This window comes from Lepus europaeus, chromosome 5 (genome assembly GCF_033115175.1).
Source record: "Lepus europaeus isolate LE1 chromosome 5, mLepTim1.pri, whole genome shotgun sequence".
Taxonomy (NCBI): domain Eukaryota; kingdom Metazoa; phylum Chordata; class Mammalia; order Lagomorpha; family Leporidae; genus Lepus; species Lepus europaeus.
Window position 1 is genome coordinate 97,701,105 of NC_084831.1, and position 21,935 is coordinate 97,723,039.

The 21,935-nt window shown below is 35.7% G+C and overlaps 1 protein-coding gene across 4 annotated transcripts; it reads left to right on the forward strand.

The window, feature by feature from the left end:
- Positions 1 to 492: 492 nt before the first annotated feature.
- On the forward strand, positions 493 to 21,147 carry LOC133760000 (pancreatic alpha-amylase-like). Of its 4 annotated transcripts, none has more exons than XM_062191851.1 (12): positions 493 to 707; positions 5,463 to 5,510; positions 14,404 to 14,617; positions 14,963 to 15,109; positions 16,166 to 16,363; positions 16,732 to 16,962; positions 17,671 to 17,804; positions 18,546 to 18,668; positions 18,749 to 18,848; positions 19,263 to 19,381; positions 19,484 to 19,609; positions 20,928 to 21,147. In XM_062191851.1, exons 3-12 carry the CDS (start codon positions 14,450 to 14,452, stop codon positions 21,115 to 21,117), a joined length of 1,536 nt encoding a protein of 511 aa, XP_062047835.1. In that variant the 5' UTR covers positions 493 to 707; positions 5,463 to 5,510; positions 14,404 to 14,449; the 3' UTR covers positions 21,118 to 21,147. The 4 variants fall into 4 exon arrangements, with proteins under 4 accessions (XP_062047835.1, XP_062047836.1, XP_062047834.1 ...); XM_062191852.1 differs by having other exon boundaries at positions 493 to 669; XM_062191850.1 differs by lacking the exon at positions 5,463 to 5,510.
- The last annotated feature ends 788 nt before the right edge of the window (positions 21,148 to 21,935 follow it).

The window sequence follows — 21,935 nt, forward strand, 5'->3', positions numbered from 1 at the left end:
TAATAATTGTACATTTCAGGGTGTTTATTGTCAGAGTGATAATGCATGGAAATTCACAGAGTAACACTGAATAGTCACTGTTAGTACTGTAAATGGATTTTTAATCATATTATCCACATTACTACCATCCTCATTTTGAAATAAGTAACTCAGTGAAATCTACATACTTAAATGTTTTCTCTAAGGTTCATATAGCAAATGACAAAGCTTGAAATTAAAGTTACATTTTTGATTTTGTGACTTTATATTCTAGTCACATTTTATTTAAACTAATTTGACTCAACTGTATGCTCATCTGTTCTCTAAGAGTATTTGAACAAAAGTTTTTTTAAATACTGATATAAATGATTGAGGAAAATAAGATCAATTGAGCGCAGGACAGAGGATGTTGTAGAAAGAGAAAGCAAACTGAAGACGACAGTGTAGTTGGAAGAGGTTATAGGACAGCAAATTGAGCGAAGAGGAGAGACAGCAGTTTGCCAAGCAAACAGAAGTGATAGTGCCAAACCTGGTGTCCTTGTGAAGCTCAGCTTAAACTCTGCAAATCATGTTTAAGGAATTGAAGTAGTGCTGTAGCAGTGCATATTACAAGGAAGAGGTTATGGGAAATCTGTGAAAGACTAAACCCCTCATTATTTTTCCACTGATGAAGAAAGCAAACCCAGAACAGTGAGTCTTGTTATTTCATGACTGAAAACCACGAAACTGTGAGTTTAGAAGGTTGTTTACATAAATATGTAAATATTGTGAGCTGCTGTAATGGTTCTTGACCCATATTAATTTATTTATATGTTAAAAAGTATTGCTATCTGGCACAGATGTGAGACTACTTCTGGAAGAAGAAAAGAACTTTGTAAATAACTATTGTACATGTTTGTCTGTGTTTGTGTATGTGTGTGTGAAGGAAGCCATAGAAACCCAAGTTTTATGGAGGTTACTATTTTTTGGTTACCATATTAGTGTTCTTTCATTTTTGTAAGTCTGACTTATGTGATTTCAGGAAACACTGAGCTAAATAATTAGATTCATATTACACAATGTGTTAAGATAAAAACTGAATTTGCAGTACAAGCTTTTCCGTATATGTCATTCATATTGTGTACATGAAATAAAATAGCAGATACCTTTCATATTATGTTGATTGGTGAGAAGTTTTTGAGAACACCATATTATGTCATTTTGAGTTAAAATTTTCTTTTTAACAATGAATATATTGAACTGACACTTCAAATATAAATACTGCTTCAAGAATATTAATATTGCTTCTTGTTATGATATTACCAAAAGTATTACTTCATATTTTTATGGAATTCCCAAGATATTCCATTTGATGCAGTTAGAATACTCCAGGCAATATATAGGCTATAGAACATTGATATTAATATTAATAACTTTAGCAGCTTCTCTGTGGAGAACTCTTTAAGGGTAACTGTTGCAAAAAAGAAATATAATAATTTCATTTGAACATTTTTATCTTAGTTTTGATAGCAAAAACATCAAAGCTTTATTTTCAGACTTTATAAACAATAAATATATTTTAGCTTTTTAAATATCTTTGTAATGAGATTTACAGTTCTTCATACTGCTTTTTAGGTGATAATTAAGACTGAATGAGAAAATATATGATGATACATGAACCTCACTAGAAAGTTGTTATTTTTTTGTACCTCACTTATCTTGTGATGCTAATAAAGCCTAAAATGAATCTGAAAATAATCAAGCCTGCTACTTTCTCCTTATTTTAGAAGTCTCCTAAATGCACCTGTGAAAAAACATGCTCTGCTATTAAAAGAACAGTCCAGAGTTTAATTGGCAAGTTGAGAAGTGTATTTCAAAACCAACTTGAGTATACCAGAAATTCTAAATAAGGAAAATAAAGTAAAGGAGAGAAGGAGAGAGGGAGGAGTAAAAGGAGGAGGGGGGTGGGCAAATGTAGAGAAGGAAGAATAGTGCTGGCAGGGAAGCAGAGCAGAATGGAGAGAGGGAAATATCAAAAAGAGAGGGGACAATGTGGACAAATTACAGGTGGAAAATACGGCTGGATTCTCCTTATCTCCACCTGTTCTAGGTGACATGAAAAAATTAGGAGAAGGAGAAAGTGTTATTAGAGGTTGGAAGAAAGGAATGGAAAGAAATCAAAAGTGAGGATGGCCAAGTACATTAATTTGTTTAATCCTGATAACAACTTTATGAGATACCTACAGGGTATCTAAAAGTTCATGGGAAAATAGAATTGAAAGATAAGGTTTCTTTGGTGCAAAAAACTGTGAAATCCATAAATAGTTTTTTATAACACACATTTACAGAACTTTTGTAAATTCTTCATGTTATTTTTTTTTAGATCATAGCTAAAGTAGTTACTTTTCAAATAGATAAAGCAGGTACGGGACAGATAGAAGGCTCAGGATTTATATTACAGTTTTTCTGAGTCCTAAGTTCATTTTTCCCTCGTTTACATCTCAGTCTTTGGAACCCGGAGGGAAGTGTGAAGTTCCAACAATGTTTCCCTTCCCTTCCATTTCCCTTCCCCCCTTCCATCCCCTTCCCCTTCCCTCCTGTCCCCTCTCCTCTTTTTCTCTCTGGGCTTTTACACATCCATCTTTAAAACACAGTCAGTTTTCTCTCCTATTTCGATTCTAGAACTCACAGATATCCCGTTATTTTCCTTCACTTCTTGAAAAATTTCCTTTCCATTTTTGATTGAAAGCCTCCCTATTTTACAGGCACATCTTTATCCTCTTGTTCCTGTTCACTCCACCTCATCATTTAAGAAACTGATGACTTTTCCCAAAGTTGAAGCTTTGAAGTCTCTCTTGCCAGAAGTCAAGGGCTCAGCTCTCCAGGCCTCATAATTTCCAGTGTGCACTGGCTTGTATATACTGCTTGCTTAGCGATAGCATCTGTTTTGATCAATGTCTGTGCTAAATCAGTTGTTATACCTTGTGTGTCTTTTCTCAGACTATGATTACTTCGTGGAAAGTTCATAAAGCTGTCTCCTCATTTCCCCATACATGTTGTTTTGTTAATTATTACTTTTATACCTCTTTTTACTTAAAAATATTACCTAAAAACTAAGTATGCCTCCCCTATTAGTTACTCAATTTCCCGAGAGCAAAATATCCCTTAAATTGCAGTATCAGTGACAAACACATTCTTTCACACACTCAAACTTCTGATCAGAGAATCTACTTTGGATCTTTCTTCTATTTCCTTACATCTGATTAATGAGCGTTTCCTAGAGAGACACTGCCCACCAACTCAACAGTGTTTCTTGTATCTGTATTATTGAATTATTGGGAAATAATTATAAAAGCTCATGTCTCACAGCTCTGTAGGTTTACATGGTGAATTTTCTGCTGGGTTAACCATGGGTAGCTGTTGCTTGAGCCACTGCTAGTTGGTTGGTCAACTCAGGGGGTTAGAAGGACCATGGACCCGGCCCTCTTCATGGGGTCTGTTATCCCAGTTATGTTCGCATTGCGATGGTGTCAGTTTCAAGAGATGAACCCCTTGTACAAATCTTAATCCAACTCTGCTTGTGCCTTATTTGCAGACATCTTACAGGACAGAACACATCACAAGGCAATTCTAAAGTTAGTCTCATTCATTGGGTGGCCCTTATTGTGACAGTCACCATGCTTTCTTAATTTTCTTTCTTACTGCTGTAATCCACGTTGGAATTTTTGTTACTGCTGTTTCCTTATGGAGATGTTTTCCATTGTTTCTGTTTCAGGTCTCTCTTTTAAGCCATCTAATAGTCTCCAAAAGTTCTAATCAAATTCCTTTTCAGTGTCCAACAAACAAGCACACACACAAAAACACACACAACATGCACACACCTCTAACAGCTTCCTGAATCTTTCTTATGAGAGTCTGTTTTCTTCTCCCTGACTTTGCGTGTCCCCAGGTTACATGCCTTACTTTAACTCTCATGGCTCATTGCAGTTAATTTTTGGTTCTAAACACTCTATAATGTCTTCACATTGTTACTTCCTTTTCCTACATTGGATATTTTTGTTTTTATTTTAAATTCAACCTTACATATTTTGTCCTTTTTAAAATATTTATTTATTTACTTATTTTTGAGGTAGATTTTCAGAGAGAGAGAGAGAGAGATGAGAGAGAGAAAGAGAGAGAGGGAGTGAAAGAGAGAGAAAGAGAGATCTTTCATCCACTGGTTCAATTCCAAATGGTTGTGATACCAGAACCGGACCAGTCTGGAGCCAGGAGTTAAGAGTTTCTTCCAGGTGTTCAAGTTGGATGAAGGTGCTCAAGCACTTGTTCATCTTCCAGTGCCTTTCTAGGACAATACCAGGGAGCTGGATAGGACGTGGAACCGAGTTAACTTTAACTTTAGCTGGGGTTGCGGTGAAGGCTCAACCTAATACGCCAGTGCCAGCCCCCAAATCGCTTTTCATTAAAGGAAAATGCATTCTTCAATCAGCTTTAACTATACCTGTTTCATAAGTTCGAAATGTGTTTTCCACTTTTCATTAAGTCCTGTAACATATTACTCATAAGTCATAATTGTATCCTTTGCTTCATTTTTTTGGTGTATTTTTTGTATATGCATCCTTTCTCTGACATAAAATAACCAATAGAATAGCCCTAATAGAAATCTAACATAATTCAAATATCTAATGTAACAATTTGTGAGACATTAAAAGAAGCAAAAAGGAAAGTAAATTCAAGTTTATATTGAATTTTTTAGTCTAACACATTGTGAAATATGTTTTAACATAGAAGCAAAAGAAAATCGTTAATTTTTAAACTCTATTTTCACACCACCAACTCTGAAATTCAGATTGCATTGTACATTAGTAGTATGTCTCTGCTTAGATTCATTATATTTCCACTGCTCAGTAGCCAGCTGTTGCTACTATCATACTGAACATTACAACGCTAAAATTCTAGAAGAAATGTTAGCATAACATGGAGAATGCTGACCTGTAGTCAGACCATTGATCAGCCTCTTCCTTTGAAAAATAGCATATAAACCTAGAAAATTACAAGTCTTGCTTGGTCTTAGTTCCTTCATGTTTACAAAGTACTTGCAATGATTAAAGTTAAATGCATTATGCAATTTCTGCCATAGTCTTCATTTATTTTCAAAAATCAATTAAAATGTAAACCATGTTATGCCATATTCTTGAACAATACCTAAACCCACAATTTGTATATTGTAGCTGTCTATTTGGCACCTATGACATTACATCAATCATTTGCTAGCTTTCGCTATTAAATGGGAAATCTACTTTTGAGAATTTTAGCATCAAATGGTGGACATATAAACATTCAGTTATATAGAAAAATTTGTAATTCAAATCAAATCAGCTTTAATAATGTCATATGTGCTTGAAATTATTATATAGTAGAAGAGTTATTGACTTTGCTGAGAATATGTGGGCAATCTTCAAAACAATGTTGTTCATACAGAATGTGGGAGGAATGTTATCTTACAGGTTCACAAAGATGGTGGAAGAAAATTATAGGATGAAGGAAAGCAATTGGTAAGTCATGGAGGTATGAAATTGTGCATAAAACATAATGAACTGATGAACTTCTAGTTCTGCAATGGATAGTTCTCTTATGGTTGGCTGGGGAAAGACCAAAGAAGAGCATTAAGATTGATAGTGGCAGGCATTGCCAAACAGTGGGTTAAGCTAGGACTTGCAACACCACATCCCATGTCATAGAGTCACTTCTAGCTGTTATGCTTTCAATCCAAATCACCCTAATGTACCAGGAAAGCAGCAAAAGAAGATCTTAGGGCTTGGGCCCCTGCTATTCACATGGGAAACCAGGATAGAGTTCTAGGCTCTGGCTTCATCTTGGAACATCCCTAGTCATTGCGGCCTTTTGGTGAGTGAGCCAGCAGGTGAAAGATCTTTCTCTCTGGCTCTCCCTCTCTCCTTCGAACACTTTGTCTTTCAAAATGAATAAAAGGTATTTCTAAAAAAGATTGATAGAGGAATAATTAAGGTCCATAGCACCCTTGAAACCCTTCCCAAAGCTGATACTTCCTTGGTTTTCCTTATTGTAATAAATAACCTGACAACCCAATGATTTTATCTTTAATGTTTTCTTTTTCCTCATTCCCCAGTGCCAATTTAGACATAGTCTATTGCCTGTCTACCTCTGAAATACATCCTGTCTATGTCCTAGTCCAAACCATTCTTCTCTTCTTGGACAGTGGTAAGATTCAAAATTCAAATATTTGATCTTTCTTTCTCCACTCTTGCTTCCTACACTCTGATTTTCCCAGAGGCAACATTGGTTGATTCTTAAAGTGCAGTGGAGTTGTTCAGCTTCCATTTTGAAAGACTCCATGGCTAAAGATTTCTTCATGGTCTTCAGGGTCATACCTGGTCTAGCATACCTCTCAAACCTCATGTCACTCCATTTTACCTTCTGTTGTGTCAAAGTTCGGCTATGTTAACATTTTTTTTATCTCTCACGTAAATGAAATATTAAGGAGGAATCAAAATGAAATGAAACAACTGGTAGAACATGAAATTGTGATAGTGATGAGAAATCATAATGAAATGAAGAATTCAATAGATCAAATGACAAACACAACAGAGAGCCTTAAAAACAGAATGGGTGAAGCAGAAGAGAGAATATTGGAATTAGAAGACAGAGAACAGGAAAGGAAACAGGCAAACCAAAGAAAAGAAGAGGAAATTAGAAATCTAAAAAATATTGTCGGGAATCTACAGGATTCTAGGGGTTTGAAGGCATATAGAGGGAGAAAGGATTAGAAGGCCTTTTTAATGAGACACTAGCAGAAAATTTCCCAGGTTTGGAGAAGGACAGAGACATCCTAGTACAGGAAGCTCATAGAACCCCTAATAAACATGACCAAAAGAGATCCTCAACACGACATGTTGTAATCAAACACACCACAGTGAAACATAAAGAAAAGATTCTGAAATGTGCAAGAGAGAAATGTCAGATTACTCTCAGAAGATCTCCAATTAGACTCACAGCAGACTTCTCATCAGAAACCTACAGGCTAGGAGGGAAGGGCAAGATATAGCCCAGGTACTAAGAGAAAAAAACTGCCAGCCCAGAATATTATATCCTGCAAAGCTCTCATTTGTGAATGTAGGTGAAATAAAGACCTTTCATAGCAAACAGAAATTGAAAAAAATTGTTGCCACTCGTCCAGCCCTGCAAAAGATACTTAAAGAAATGTTACACAGAGAAACACAGAAATATGGTCATTAATATGAAAGAAGGTAAAGGAAGGAAACCTCACAGCAAAAGATCGCAGGAATCTCAAGGCATGTATTAGAAATATCTTTGGCAAATGGCAGGGCAAAGTTACTCCTTATCAATAGTCACATTGAACGTTAATGGCCGGAACTGTCCAGTTAAAAGACACCAATTGGCTGATTGGGTTAAGGAACAAAACCCATCTATTTGCTGCTTACAAGAAACACATCTTTCCAGCAAAGATGCATACAGACTGAAAGTGAAAGTTTGGAAAAAGATATACCATGCCAACAGAAATGAAAAAAGAGTGGGCGTAGCCATCTTAATGTTGGACAACATAAACTTTAACCCAAAAAATGTTAAGAGAGACAAAGAGGGGCACTATATAATGATTAAGGGATCCATTCAACAGGAAGATATAACGATTATCAATGTATATGCACCTACTTACAGGGCACCAGCTTATTTAAAAGACTTGTTAAGGGACTTAAAGGGAGACTTAGACCCCAATACAATAGTACTGGGGACTTCAATACTCCACTCTCAGGAACAGATCAACCAGACAGAAGATCAACAAGGAAAGAGCAGATTTAATCAACACTATGGCCCAAATGGATCTAACAGATATCTACAGAACATTTCATCCTACACATAAAACATTTACATTCTTCTCAGCAGTACATGGAACCTTCTCTAGGATTGACCACATACTAGGCCATAAAGCAAGTCTCAGCAAATTCAAAAGACTTAGAATCATACCATGCAGCTTCTCAGACCACAGTGCAATGAAGTTTGAATTAGCAACTCAGGAATCCCTAGAGCATATGCAAACACATGGAGATTGAACAACATGCTCCTGAATGAATACTGGGTCATAGAAGAAATCAAAAGAGAAACCAAAAACTTTCTGGAAGTAAATGAGGATAACAGCACAACATACCAAAACCTATTGGATATAGCAAAAGCAGTGTTAAGAGGAAAGTTTATATCAATAGGTGCCAACATCAAGAAATCAGAAAGGCACCAAATAGATGAGCTTTCAATTCATCTCAAGGATCTAGAAAATCTGCAGCAAACCAGACCCACATCTAGTAGTAGAAGAGAAATAATTAAAATCAGAGAAGAAATCAACAGGAATGAATCCAAAAAAACATTACAAAAAATCAGCCAAACGAGGAGCTGGTTTTTTGAAAAAATAAACAAAATTGACACCCCATTGGCCCAACTAACTAAAAAAAGAAGAGAAAAGACCCAAATCAATAAAATCAGAGATGAAAATGGAAATGTAACAACAGACACCACAGAAATAAAAAGAATCATCAGAAATTACTACAAGGACTTGTATGCCAGCAAACAGGGAAATCTGTCATAAATGGATAGATTCCTGGACACATGCAACCTACCTAAATTGAACCAGGAAGACATAGAAAACCTATCCAGACCCATAACTGAGATAGAAATTGAAACAGTAATAAAGGCCCTCCCAACAAAGAAAAGCCCAGGACCAGATGGATTCACTGCTGAATTATATACCAGACATTTAAAGAAGAACCAACTCCAATTCTTCTCAAACTATTCAGAACAATCGAAAAGAGGGAATCCTCCCAAATTCTTTCTATGAACCCAGCATCACCTTAATTTCTAAGCCAGAGAAAGATGCAGCATGGAAAGAGAATTACAGACCAATACCCCTGATGAACATAGATGCAAAAATCCTCAATAAAATTCTGGCCAATAGAATGCAACAACACATAAGAAAGATCACCCACCCAGACCAAGTGGGATTTATCCCTGGTATGCAGGGATGGTTCAATGTTCTCAAATCAATCAATGTGAAACACCACATTAACAGACTGCAGAAGAAAAACCATATGATTCTCTCAATAGACACAGAGAAAGCATTTGAAAAATATAACACCCTTTCAAGATGAAAACTGTAAGCAAACTGGGTATGGAAGGAACATTCCTCAATACAATCAAAGCAATTTATGAAAAACCCATGGCCAACATCCTATTGAATGGGGAAAAGTTGGAAACATTTCTACTGGAATCTGGTACCAGACAGGGATGCCCACTCTCACCACTGCTATTCAATAGAGTTCTGGAAGTCTTAACCAGAGCTATTAGGCAAGAAAAAGAAATTAAAGGGATACAAATTGGGAAGGAAGAACTCAAACTATCCCTCTTTGCAGATGATATGATTCTTTATTTAGGGGATCTATAGAACTCTACTAAGAGACTATTGGAACTCATAGAAGAGTTTGGAAAAGTAGCAGGATATAAAATCAATGCACAAAAATCAACAACCTTTGTATACGCAGGCAATGTCATGGCTGAGGAAGAACTTCTAAGATCAATCCTATTCACAATAGCTGCAAAAACAAACAAATACCTTGGAATAAACTTAACCAAGGATGTTAAAGATCTCTACGATGAGAATTACAAAATCTTAAAAGAACAAAATAGAAGAGGATACCAAAAAATGGAAAAATCTTCCATGCTCATGGATTGGAAGGATCAACATCATCAAAATGTCCATTCTCCCAAAAGCAATTTATACATTCAATGCAATACCAGTCAAGATACCGAAGACATTCTTCTCAGACCTAGAAAAAATGATGCTGAAATTCATATGGAGATGCAGGAGACCTCGAATAGCTAGAGCAATCTTGTACAACAAAAACAAAGCTGGAGGCAGCACAATACCAGATTTCAAGACATACTACAGGGCAGTTGTAATCAAAACAGCATGGTACTGGTACAGAAACAGATGGATAGACCAATGGAACAGAATAGAAACACCAGAATCAATCCAAACATCTACAGCCAACTTATATTTGATCAAGGATCCAAAACCAATCCCTGGAGTAAGGACAGTCTATTCAATAAATGGTACTGGGAAAATTGGATTTCTGTGTGCAGAATCATGAAGCAAGACCCCTACCTTTCACCCTACACAAAAATTCACTCAACATGGATTAAAGACTTAAATCTATGACCCAACACCATCAAATTATTAGAGAGCATTGGAGAAACCCTAAAAGATATAGGTATTGGCAAAGACTTCTTGGAAAAGACCCCAGAAACACAGGCAATCAAAGCCAAAATTAACATTTGGGATTATCAAATTGAGAAGTTTCTGTACTTCAACAGATACAGTCAGGAAAGTGAAGAGGCAACCGAGAGAATGGGAAAAAATATTTACAAACTATGCAACAGATAAAGGGTTGATAACCAGAATCTACAAAGAAATCAAGAAACTCCACAACAACAAAACAAACAACCCACTGAAGAGATGGGCCAAGGACCTCAATAGACATTTTTCCAAAGAGGAATTCCAAGTGGCCAACAGACACATCAAAAACTGTTCAAGATCACTAGCCATCAGGAAAATGCAAATCAAAACCACAATGAGGTTTCATCTCACCCCAGTTAGAATGGCTCACATTCAGAAATCTACCAACAACAGATGCTGGAGAGGATGTGGGGAGAAAGGGACACTAACCCACTGTTGGTGGGAATGCAAACTGGTAAAGCCACTATGGAAGTCAGTCTGGAGATTCCTCAGAAACCTGAATATAACCCTACCATACAATCCCGCCATCCCACTCCTTGGAATTTACCCAAAGGAAATTAAATTGGCAAAAAAAAAAAAGCTGTCTGCACCTTAATGTTTATTGCAGCTCAATTACCTTAGCTAAGACCTGGAACCAAACCAAATGCCCATCAACAGTAGACTGGATAAAGAAATTATGGGACATATACTGTATAGAATACTATACAGCAGTCAAAAACAATGAAACCCGATCATTTGCAACAAGATGGAGGAATCTGGAAAACATTATGTTGAGGGAAATAAGCCAGTCCCAAAGGGACAAATATACGTTCTCCCTGATCTGCGGCAACTAACTGAGCACCGAAGGGGAAACCTGTTGAAGTGAATTGGACACTATGAGAAACAATGACCTGATCAGCTCTTGTCCTGACTGTACAATGCAATACTTTATCCATTATAGTATTTTTTTTTTGTTCTAGTACTATTGTTTGAACTCTGTAATCAACACACAATTATTCTTAGGTGTTTAAATTTTAACTGAAAAGTGATCCCTGTTAAATATAAGAGTGTGAAAAAGAGAGGGAGGAGATTTACAATTTGGGACATGCTCAATCAGACTTGCCCCAAATGGTGGAGTTAGAAACATGCCAGGGGATTCCAATTCAATCCCATCAAGGTGGCATATACCAATGCCATCTCACTAGTCAAAGTGATCAATTTCAGTTCACAATTGATCACACTGATAGGTCTAAGAGTCAAAGGGATAACCCAAACAAGACTAGTGTCTGCAAATATTAACTGATAGAATAAAAAAGGGAGAGAATGATCCAACATGGGAAGCAGGATGCACAGCAGACTCATGGAACGGCAGAAGTCCTAAACAGCACCCTGGCCTCAGAATCAGCCCTTAAGGCATTCGGATCTGGCTGAAGAGCCCATGAGAGTATTTAGGCATGGAAAGCCTAGACACTCTGGAAAAAAAAAAAAAAACCTAAACGAAAGGTGTCTGAGAGTGAGATCCCAGTGGAAAGAATGGGGCCATCAAAGAAGGAGGTACCTTTGTCTGAAGGGAGGAGAGAACTTCCACTTTGACTATGACCCTGTCAGAATAAGATCGAAGTCGGCGAACCCTAAAGGCTTCCACAGCCTTGGCAACTCATGTCTAGAACCTAGGGAGATAACTGACACCATAAATAAGAGCGTCAAATTCTTAAGTCAACAACAGGAGTCACTGTGTACCTCCATCTTATGTGGGAACTGTCCTTAATGTGTTGTCCAATGTGAGTAATGCTATAACTAGTACTGAAACAGTATTTTTACACTTTGTGTTTCTGTGTGGCTTCAAACTGATGAAATCTTTACTTAATATATACTGAATTGATCTTCTGTATATAAAGATAATTGAAAATGAAAAAAAAACTTGGTTTTAAATTGGAAATTGCATAGAAAATTAATCAATTTTTAAAAAATATCATGTAGGATCTCTGTCCTTAATGTTTTGTACATTGTGATTTAATGCTATCACTGGTACCTAAACAGTATTTTTCACTTTGTGTTGCTATGTGGGTGCAATCTGTTGAAATCTTTACTTAATATATACTAAACTGATCTTCTGTATATAAAGAGAATTGAAAATGAATCTTGATGTGAATGGAAGGGGAGAGGGAGTGGGAAAGGGAGGGTTTCGGGTGGGAGGGAAGTTATAGGGTGAGGGAAAGCCATTGTAATCCATAAGCTGTACTTTGGAAATTTATATTCATTAAATAAAAGTTTAAAAAAAAACTAAAAAAAAACACATTTTTTTAAATGTTCACTGAATATTCTCATTTTTTTCTTACCTTAAGGCTTACTCTTGTTCTTTCTCTTTAGAAAAAAAATATTTTATTTATATAAATGGAGGGTTGGAGAGAAAGAGAATGAATCTATCATCTGTCGGTTCACTCTCTAAATGGCCTCAATGTTCTGGGCTGGGCCAGGCTAAAACCAGAAGCATGGTACTCCATCTGGAAGACCCACATATGTGGCAATGGCCAAAGTTTTTGAGTCTTTTTCTGCTGCTGGTTTGGAAAAGAAGTAGTTGGGACTAAACGAGCTCTCACATGGGATGCATGCATCTCAGGAGGCAGCTTTACCTGCTGCACCCTGACACTTGCCCCTCTTGTTCTTTCTTCTACCATACTGCTCTTTCTGTGACCTTGAAATGACTGCCTCCATCAAATGATTCAAGTCACAACTGACAGTACCTCCTTCAGCGATGCCTTACATTTGATCCAATGTAAAATATCTTGATGGTGCAAGCACTGTCTATTTTATTTACTGTTATTTCCTAGTAATTTTTTTTACTACCTGAAATTGCTTTATTTCCCCTTTATTATTATTGTATTTATTATTTACTCATGCATTTATTCCCATTCACTAGATTGTAAGCTTCTGAAAACAGAAACCTATCTGCCCATCATTGTATCCTTAATGTCATCCACAGTCCTTGGTGAAAAGCAGACACTTGAGCAATGCTTGTTGAATGAATGGATGAAATTTTTCTCAGCTGTACTATTATCATCTTTCCTAGGATTTCCATTACTATAAGAATGAAGATGGCCAGAACCGTGCCTCAACAGGCTAATCCTCCACCTTGCGGCGCCGGCACACCGGGTTCTAGTCCCAGTTGGGGCGCCAGATTCTTTCCCGGTTGCCCCTCTTCCAGGCCAGCTCTCTGCTATGGCCCGGGATGGCAGTGGAGGATGGCCCAAGTGCTTGGGCCCTGCACCCCATGGGAGACCAGGAGAAGCACCTGGCTCCTGGCTTCGGATCAGCGTGGTGCGCCGGCTGCAGCGCGCTGGCCGCTTAGGCCATTGGAGGGTGAACCAACGGCAAAAAGGAAGACCTTTCTCTCTGTCTCTCTCTCTGTCACTGTCCACTCTGCCTTTCAAAAATAAAAAAAATAAAATAAAAAAAAAGAATGAAGATGGATGTGAATATATTTACTTAATATTGTATCAGGTACAAGAAATATTTGAATATAGGAAGAAAACCTCCATTTCCACTACAAACCCTGCTACTCTAGCCCCAGTAATAAAGACATGATTTGATGCAGGGGAACCAAGTTCTCTCTCTTTATCCAAGTAGTTTCCTAAATCCTAATGCAGACATTTTAGCAGCTAAAAATTTAGGTTGGGGTGGAAAGCAGAATTAGATAGGATATTCTATTCTTTTATATTTTTAATTATATTTTTAATTATATTATGTTTTAATAATTATGTTATAAATGGTTATATTTAAAAGTTTAAAAATCCATGTTTAAAGCAAAATTATGAATATGATTCTGTTGGCTTAGTTATTTTCCTTCTTTTACTGAAGGTAAATGGACGATCTAATCCTAATAAAACATGAATAAATACTTTTTAGATATATATAATGCCAGATGTTTGAAAAAGGCAATGTTCCTTTAGTAAGAAAAAACAGTAGTCCTATGAGGCCATTAAGATTATTTTCCTGGGAGATCTTATGAATGTTCTTCAGCTGTTGCATGGACATTGTTATTGATAATCTTTTTCAGATAATGAATACACAACTTGTACTCCAAGTATTTATTCATATTAACATTTACTTTGCATCATGTGCTTTTACAGGAATATAAATAGCTCCTAGAAAGAACATCTATCAGCTGAAAGCAAAATGAAGATCTTTCTGTTGCTTTCTGCCCTTGGGTTCTGCTGGGCACAGTATTGCCCACATACCAAAGAGGGACGCACATCTATTGTCCACCTGTTTGAATGGCGCTGGGTTGATATTGCCAAGGAATGTGAGCGATACCTGGCTCCCAATGGATTTGGAGGAGTTCAGGTGAGTTTTGTTCATGGGATCAATGGCAGTGTTTGCTACTTTCATAACGAATTGTATTCTGATCAACATCTCTAAAGTGGGGTAAAGTGGGGTTTTATATGAATGTATTCTATTAAAACAGTTTTGTGTAGAAGAACAAATTTAGTACTTTTGCCAGCTTTTTTTTTGGTTTCTGATAGAATCTTTCCCCAGCAGGATATATTTGATGTGTTAATAATATTTTATTGTTTTCTTAGAAATACAGCTACATAAAAGTTGAGAAATACTTGTTGGCTAGTTTCTGGAACATTCAACAGTATACATTAAAGTATAATTTGATACTTATTGATACATTTCATATTTTAGGTCTCTCCACCCAGTGAGAACGTTGTAGTTACCGACCCTTTTAGACCTTGGTGGGAAAGATACCAACCGATTAGTTATAAAATATGCACCAGATCTGGAAATGAAGATGAATTCAGAGACATGGTGAAGAGATGCAACAATGTCGGTGTAAGTGAAGTTTCCTTTAAAAATTTGGAGGAAACTAATTTTTCTCAGTTATCTCTTGCTGTTTGAGCAGAAAGATTTCCATATTTTAAACTGTTAAATTTCACCCCATACCTTAGCTGTAACTCAAAATTTGCATTGCGCTATGTTCAAATTGCATAAATGTTTTTGTAGGCACAATTTATCTACTAAAGAAGAGATAAGTTAAAGTTAAAAGCAGAATTCATTTATTTTTTATTTTTTAAAGATTTTATTTATTTATTTGAGAGGTGGAGTTACAGACAGTGAGAGGGAGAGACAGAGAGAAAGGTCTTTCGTCCATTGATTCACTCTCCAAAAGGCCACGATGGCCGGAGCTGTGCTGATCCGAAACCAAGAGCCAGAGCTTCTTCCAGATCTTTCACATGGGTGTAGGGGCACAAGGATTTGGGCCATCTTCTGCTGCTCTTCCAGGCCACAGCAGAGAGCTGGATCACAAGTGGAGCAGCCAGGTCTAGAAACGGCGCACATATGGGATGCCAGCGTAAACATGTTCTAAAAACATTTTTCTTTTTAGGAAATGTATTCCCTTTACAATCATTTTTGTATGATTATGTCTCCATCTGAAATTCCTAGGTCATTTTCCACATTGGTTTTTCATACAAAATAGTTATCTTCCCTCTTTAATGAGGAATGTAATGAGAGACTAATATTTACCATCTTCTTTTCAGGAATTCAGTAAAAGGGTAGAGGCTAACTTCTTTTTTTCCAGTAATCTCTCCTGTCACAATTGAAACCTATTTCCTCAAAAATTGCAATTTTTATGTCTTCTTTATTATGACAGTTTCTTGTCTGTCAAGTTATCATTTATGTAAATACATAGTTGATGAAATGTTGATAAGGGCTGTTGATCTTCAGTTAACATTAGTTTTGTTTCATGTTTTACTTTTGTTTTTGTAGAAAATTTATAAAATATCAGAAATCATTTTGAGTTATTTGTGTGCTGTATTTCATATTGAATAATGGTTTAGCTTTCTGCCTCTCTGTAAGTCAAACTGAAGTGGACACCTTGTTTTTCAGGTCCGTATTTATGTGGATGCTGTAATTAATCATATGTGTGGTGACAGTCGAGGTGAAGGAACACACAGTACCTGTGGGAGTTACTTCAATGCTCAAACCAGGGATTTTCCAGCTGTCCCATACTCTGCATGGGATTTTAATGATGGTAAATGTAAAAGTGGAAGTGGAACAATTGAGAGCTATCAAGACATTTATCAGGTAATTTTAAAAAATATGTAATATTAGTAAAGTATTATCTGTATCTTAAATTAGACACATGTAGCTCATTGAACTCCATTTCAATTATGAGTGTAGATTCTTTGGGAAAACATGATACCAAGTCTGACTGTTTAAAAATACACACTCAAATCAATGTTCGAAAGGTTATACCAATTAAAAATCTCATCTGCTACACTTCATAAATTCCCCATTTTTATACTAGGAAATTTTTAAAAGATATGTCTGTAGTGCCCAATGCAAAGAAAGCACTATAGATGTATCTGTTGGCGAACCTGTTCATCAAAAACCAAATAGATTCTCAAGTTAAAGGTGATGTTTTATGAATCACAAATTTTCAACCTCAACAGGTCAGAGATTGTCGTCTGACTGGTCTTCTTGATCTTGCATTGGAAAAAGATTATGTGCGTTCCACTCTTGCCGCGTACTTGAACCGTCTCATTGACATTGGTGTCGCAGGGTTCAGACTGGATGCGTGTAAGCATATGTGGCCTGGAGACATAAAGGCGGTTTTGGAAAAGCTGAACTATCTAAACACAACGTGGTTCTGTCCAGGAAGTAAACCTTTCATTTACCAAGAGGTATGTTAATACGTATAAGTGAAGTTAAAATAGTCTAATTTAGTTGATTAGAAACTCAATGAATGATTTAATTAAATGCACAATGTATGGCAGTTAATGAAGGGGTCATTTATATACAGCAGTGTTCTTTAAACTCTTTTAGTCGGAGACAGCAATTCTTTCTCACAGTCATTTTATTGGAAATGCAAACAATTTAAAGAGGCTACAAAGTCCAGAAAAAATTTTGGAAGACAGAGAATCACATAGGTATTTTCTGAAGCTTGTCTGGCATCTAACAACCTTATGCTTTTTAAGCAACTTTCCTATCCTTTCTGAGAACAATTCTTTTCCATAAAGAACTGGGTTATTGATAATGTTTATATCTTGGTTGTCTTTGGGGAATTACCAGTGCGTTGATATTCATCAAAGCATGAGGGTTGTTGTCAGTGAAATAATAAATGCTGTGTCATTTTGAACTCTTATTATCATTTATGTGGGAGACTAAATTAAGTCAGTATTCTCTCAGCACAACAGATCACCTTGTCATCAGTTTTCTTTCTATTTTGTAACATATATGTTATCCAAAATGTCAGAATCACCCTATGAGCATAACGGTTTGGACAATAAAATTACACAGCCTTAATCCATTCTCTATCAATGTTAATGTATTCACTAAAATGCTTCAAAAAATCTCTTGTAAAGTGGGATTTACCCCTATATTTCTACTAGGTGATTGATCTGGGTGGTGAGCCAATTACAAGTAGTGAGTACTTTGAAAATGGCCGTGTGACAGAATTCAAGTATGGTGCAAAACTAGGCACAGTTATTCGCCGGTGGAATGGAGAGAAGATGTCTTACCTAAAGTAAATGACCTATTATTTGTCACTTGAGTCATGTCTCACACCTACTGGTATTACTGCCCAAATGAAAATTATCTTCTTAGAAGCTCCCTTTTTGGACAAATGCCAGAGTCAATTATTTTAAGGGTTATTTTTCTCCAAGCTAAATAATCATCTTTTTAAAAAAATTTATAATGCCAATTGCAAAGAAGTTTGTCTAGAAACACAAAACATCACTTTTTTACCTATATGTTTTACGAGCATACTGGATTAGTGTAATGTTTTTTACATGATAAAATAAAACTGGATTATTAACATGAACTTTACAATTATAAAGTACTTAAAATGTGGCCATACTACGAATTGAATTGTACTATATCAATTAATTTGATCTGTGAAAATGCTTTACAGGGAAATTCAGAATTGAAGGCTCATTCTAATGCATTGTTTCCATATAATATGATAGGGATGTTGACCATTTTGAAGTCTATTTAAATTATAATATACTGATGATTCTATAACAACTTTTTGATAACAAAACAGATAGTATCTATAACATTAATGGAATATAAGCAATTCACATATGTATAAAAATGGAATTATTTGGAAATTAAATATTTATTATAAAATGGCACATAATACACATAATATGAATTTATTTAGAGAAAATTTATCCAACAGTGCTATTTAGAAACCCAATTGAATTACTCTAAAGCTATTGTAAAAGAGTACATATATTTACATATCTTACTACTTCTTAAATAGGAACTGGGGAGAAGGCTGGGGATTTATGCCTTCTGACAGAGCACTTGTCTTTGTGGATAACCACGACAATCAACGAGGACATGGAGCTGGAGGAGCATCTATTCTTACATTCTGGGATGCTAGGTAGGAAACAGAATACACTTGTTTTTCAATCTATCTATGAAAAATGGTATCCCATGATAATGTCATTTTGTAACTTTCAGATTGTATAAAATGGCAGTTGGATTTATGCTTGCTCATCCATATGGAGTCACACGAGTAATGTCAAGCTACCGGTGGTCAAGAAATATTGTGAATGGACAAGTAAGCTTTAAGTTGTTCAGGATACCTTTTTTTCTCAAGAAAGAAGGAAGTTTTTTTGATATTACATGAATATATTGCATTCAATATTTACTAATTCAATATTTATTAAATACAAGCATAATGTAATACAGTGGATATTAAAGATGTAAAAGTCATGTTTTCCATTTTCAAAAGTGTAGAAACTGTTTCAGAGATATGACAAATATTCACTCCCCAGTAAGAAAAAAAAACATTTAAAACTAAGATAAACATCAGGCAATATGTACTTCTCTAACTAAAGGGTTGGTATTCTAAATAAAGACTATAGGAGACTTAAGAATCAGGACAGGATGGGTTTGGAATAATAGAAAATAAAAAGGAAAATACACATTTGTTAAAACTGTGAATTATTTGCTATTTGTGTTTCTAATTAAGGATACTAACGATTGGATGGGACCACCAAACGATAATGGTGTAACTAAGGAAGTAACTATTAACCCAGACACTACTTGTGGCAATGACTGGGTTTGTGAGCATCGGTGGCGCCAAATAAGGTGGGACTATTTATTTTGAGATTTTCTCTAACAGTAAAATGTCTTTAAACTGTAGCAGTGTAAGGATACCACCATTTTAAATGATGCTGTGTTTGCTTTTAGGAACATGGTCATTTTCCGTAATGTAGTGGATTGCCAGCCTTTCAGTAACTGGTGGGATAATGGTAGCAATCAAGTGGCTTTTGGAAGAGGAAACAAAGGATTCATTGTCTTTAACAATGATGACTGGTAAGTAGATATCAATTTAAGAGTGTAGCTTAAACTTGTATATTGTTGGTTTATTCGTTTCCTGCTTATTAACTTGTTTTATCTGAAAAATCTTTTAATGCGGTATTTAAGGGAACATGTATCAGAATAGGGAGAAAACAATATCCTGATGGCTCTTACTCCTTTGTTCTCCTCTTTTTAAAATATTTTTTATTTCAAAAATTATTTTCTGCATCCTTGCAAATCTATGTGATTGCACAATATATAAAAAAACCTGTAATTTCTCAGACACACACAATCTACAAATTCATAATATAGTTAATGTAGGAATTTTCAATCCCATGTGGTCCTGATTTTTTTTGAGCGTGGAAAAAATTCTCATTAATTCTAAGTACTTTTTTTTTTCCTTGCACTTTTTCTCCAACCTTCCTAATCTGATTGTTTGGTACACCTTCTTTACTTTTCTATGACAAATTTGATATTTTATAGCAAATATGTAAGAAGTATGCACCTTAAGGCTAATGATTTGCTTCTGGATGCTTTTAATGTTGAGTTCTGAAACTTCTCATTGTTGGCCTTGCATTTGTGATTCTTGAATCCTCTGCCTCTAAAACAGTGATGACCTGACATATAGAACCACGGCTCAAAGACTTCTTTGTCAGCAGTTGAAATGTCTCAGCCAAGCCTACTTCTACCCATGTTCAACTCACTCTAGCCTAAATTATATTTACTGGCTAAGAAATAAGTAAAAATATAAATAAGACAAACCTTTCTCCTTTTCAACACAGGAGCCCCTAGCTAATTCTTTAATATAGGTTATTTATGAAGTATAAAACCAAAATAAATTATTCAGGAAAGCTTTATGTTCCAAATTAGGTCTTTCACAGAAATGTTAGATTATTTTAACCTCCACACAAATTATTTTTAGCGTCTTGAAAAACAAAGAGCTTGTTGAAGATAGAATCTCATTTAATTCTTAAAAATGCCAGTATTTTATTAAATTCAATTGAAGACAAAATTAAACTACTTATATCTACAAGAGGTAGTACTCATATAAAGGTGGCAATTTCTGCAAATCTTCACTTATATTCTTCAAACTTCATTTTTTAGTGATATTCATTATTAAGTACATTATTGCTGGTTCTTCTGCTAGAAGTCCTTTGGTCCTGAGAGAGCTTTTCACATACCCTGGAAATGTGTTGTTTTGGATATTTTTCTTATTGAACTTTGATTGCTTAGAGTTTTATGCCACAGAGTTAATTATTTGCTTGGGAGATGGTCTGTATTCTTGCATTTAATTACAGTGAACTGAAGGTAAAAATTCGATTTTATGTCACAGGTCATTGTCTTCAACTTTGCAAACTGGTCTTCCTGGTGGCACATATTGTGATGTCATTTCTGGAGATAAAAGTGGTAACGGTTGCACAGGAATTGAAGTCTCTGTTTCCAGTGATGGCAAAGCTTACTTTTCTATTAGCAACTCTGCTGAAGATCCATTCATTGCAATTCATGTTGGTGCAAAATTATAAAATCCAAATAAAGTGAATTCAGCAAAGCAATGACTGTGTTCCATTTCCTCATTGATCTATAGTAGAATCTGTAATATCTAGGGGGTAGCATGTGGCAATGGGATAATTTGCCACTTGTGATGCTGGAATCCCATATAGGAGTGCCTTACAGGTCTCGGCTGCTCCATTTCTTATCTAGTTTCCTGTTAATGTGCTTAAAAGCAGTGGAAGTTGGGCTATATCCTTGGATACCTGCCATCCAATGGCGGATACTTCTGGTTTAGGCTTGTCTGACCTAGCTGTTGTGGACATTTGGGGAGTCACCGTAACTGGAATTGCGCACTCGCTCTCTCTCTCTTTTTCTTTGTGTTTCTCCCTCTACCCTTTTGATTTTTCTCTGTCACTTTTTCAAATAAATAAATATATACTCTTTTTAAAAGCTAGAACTAGCCAACTTGAAAAATTTATAAAAGCATAAAAAATTCCACATATATTAATGAGATAATTGCAATTAACATGGATATTTTATTAAGCTGGATATTTTATGAAAACTTTAATCTGTTTTTCAACAAATTGTCTACGAATGCAGAATGACATCCTGACAAATACAGTTGTTGTCATTAATCAATCCTATTTTTGTAGCGACATATTTCTAATTTATGTCTGTCTCTATCATAGAGTGCTTTTATCAATTACTTAGGGAGAGTCAGTATAGTGATGATTATATGGAAATATATTCTGTATGGATTGCGCAAATTGAAAACACTGTGGTAGAGCTAAAATATAGAAGAAATATATCATGCTTAATTAACAGGAATCATTTACTTCTATTCTTTTTC

Excerpts from the sequence above, each read along its gene's own strand:
- LOC133760000 (XM_062191851.1), top strand. The coding sequence starts at position 14,450 with ATGAAGATCTTTCTGTTGCTTTCTGCCCTTGGGTTCTGCTGGGCACAG. Across the intron at positions 15,110-16,165 it reads AGAGATGCAACAATGTCGGT|GTCCGTATTTATGTGGATGC; the intron begins GTAAGTGAAGTT and ends CTTGTTTTTCAG. Across the intron at positions 16,364-16,731 it reads GCTATCAAGACATTTATCAG|GTCAGAGATTGTCGTCTGAC; the intron begins GTAATTTTAAAA and ends CAACCTCAACAG.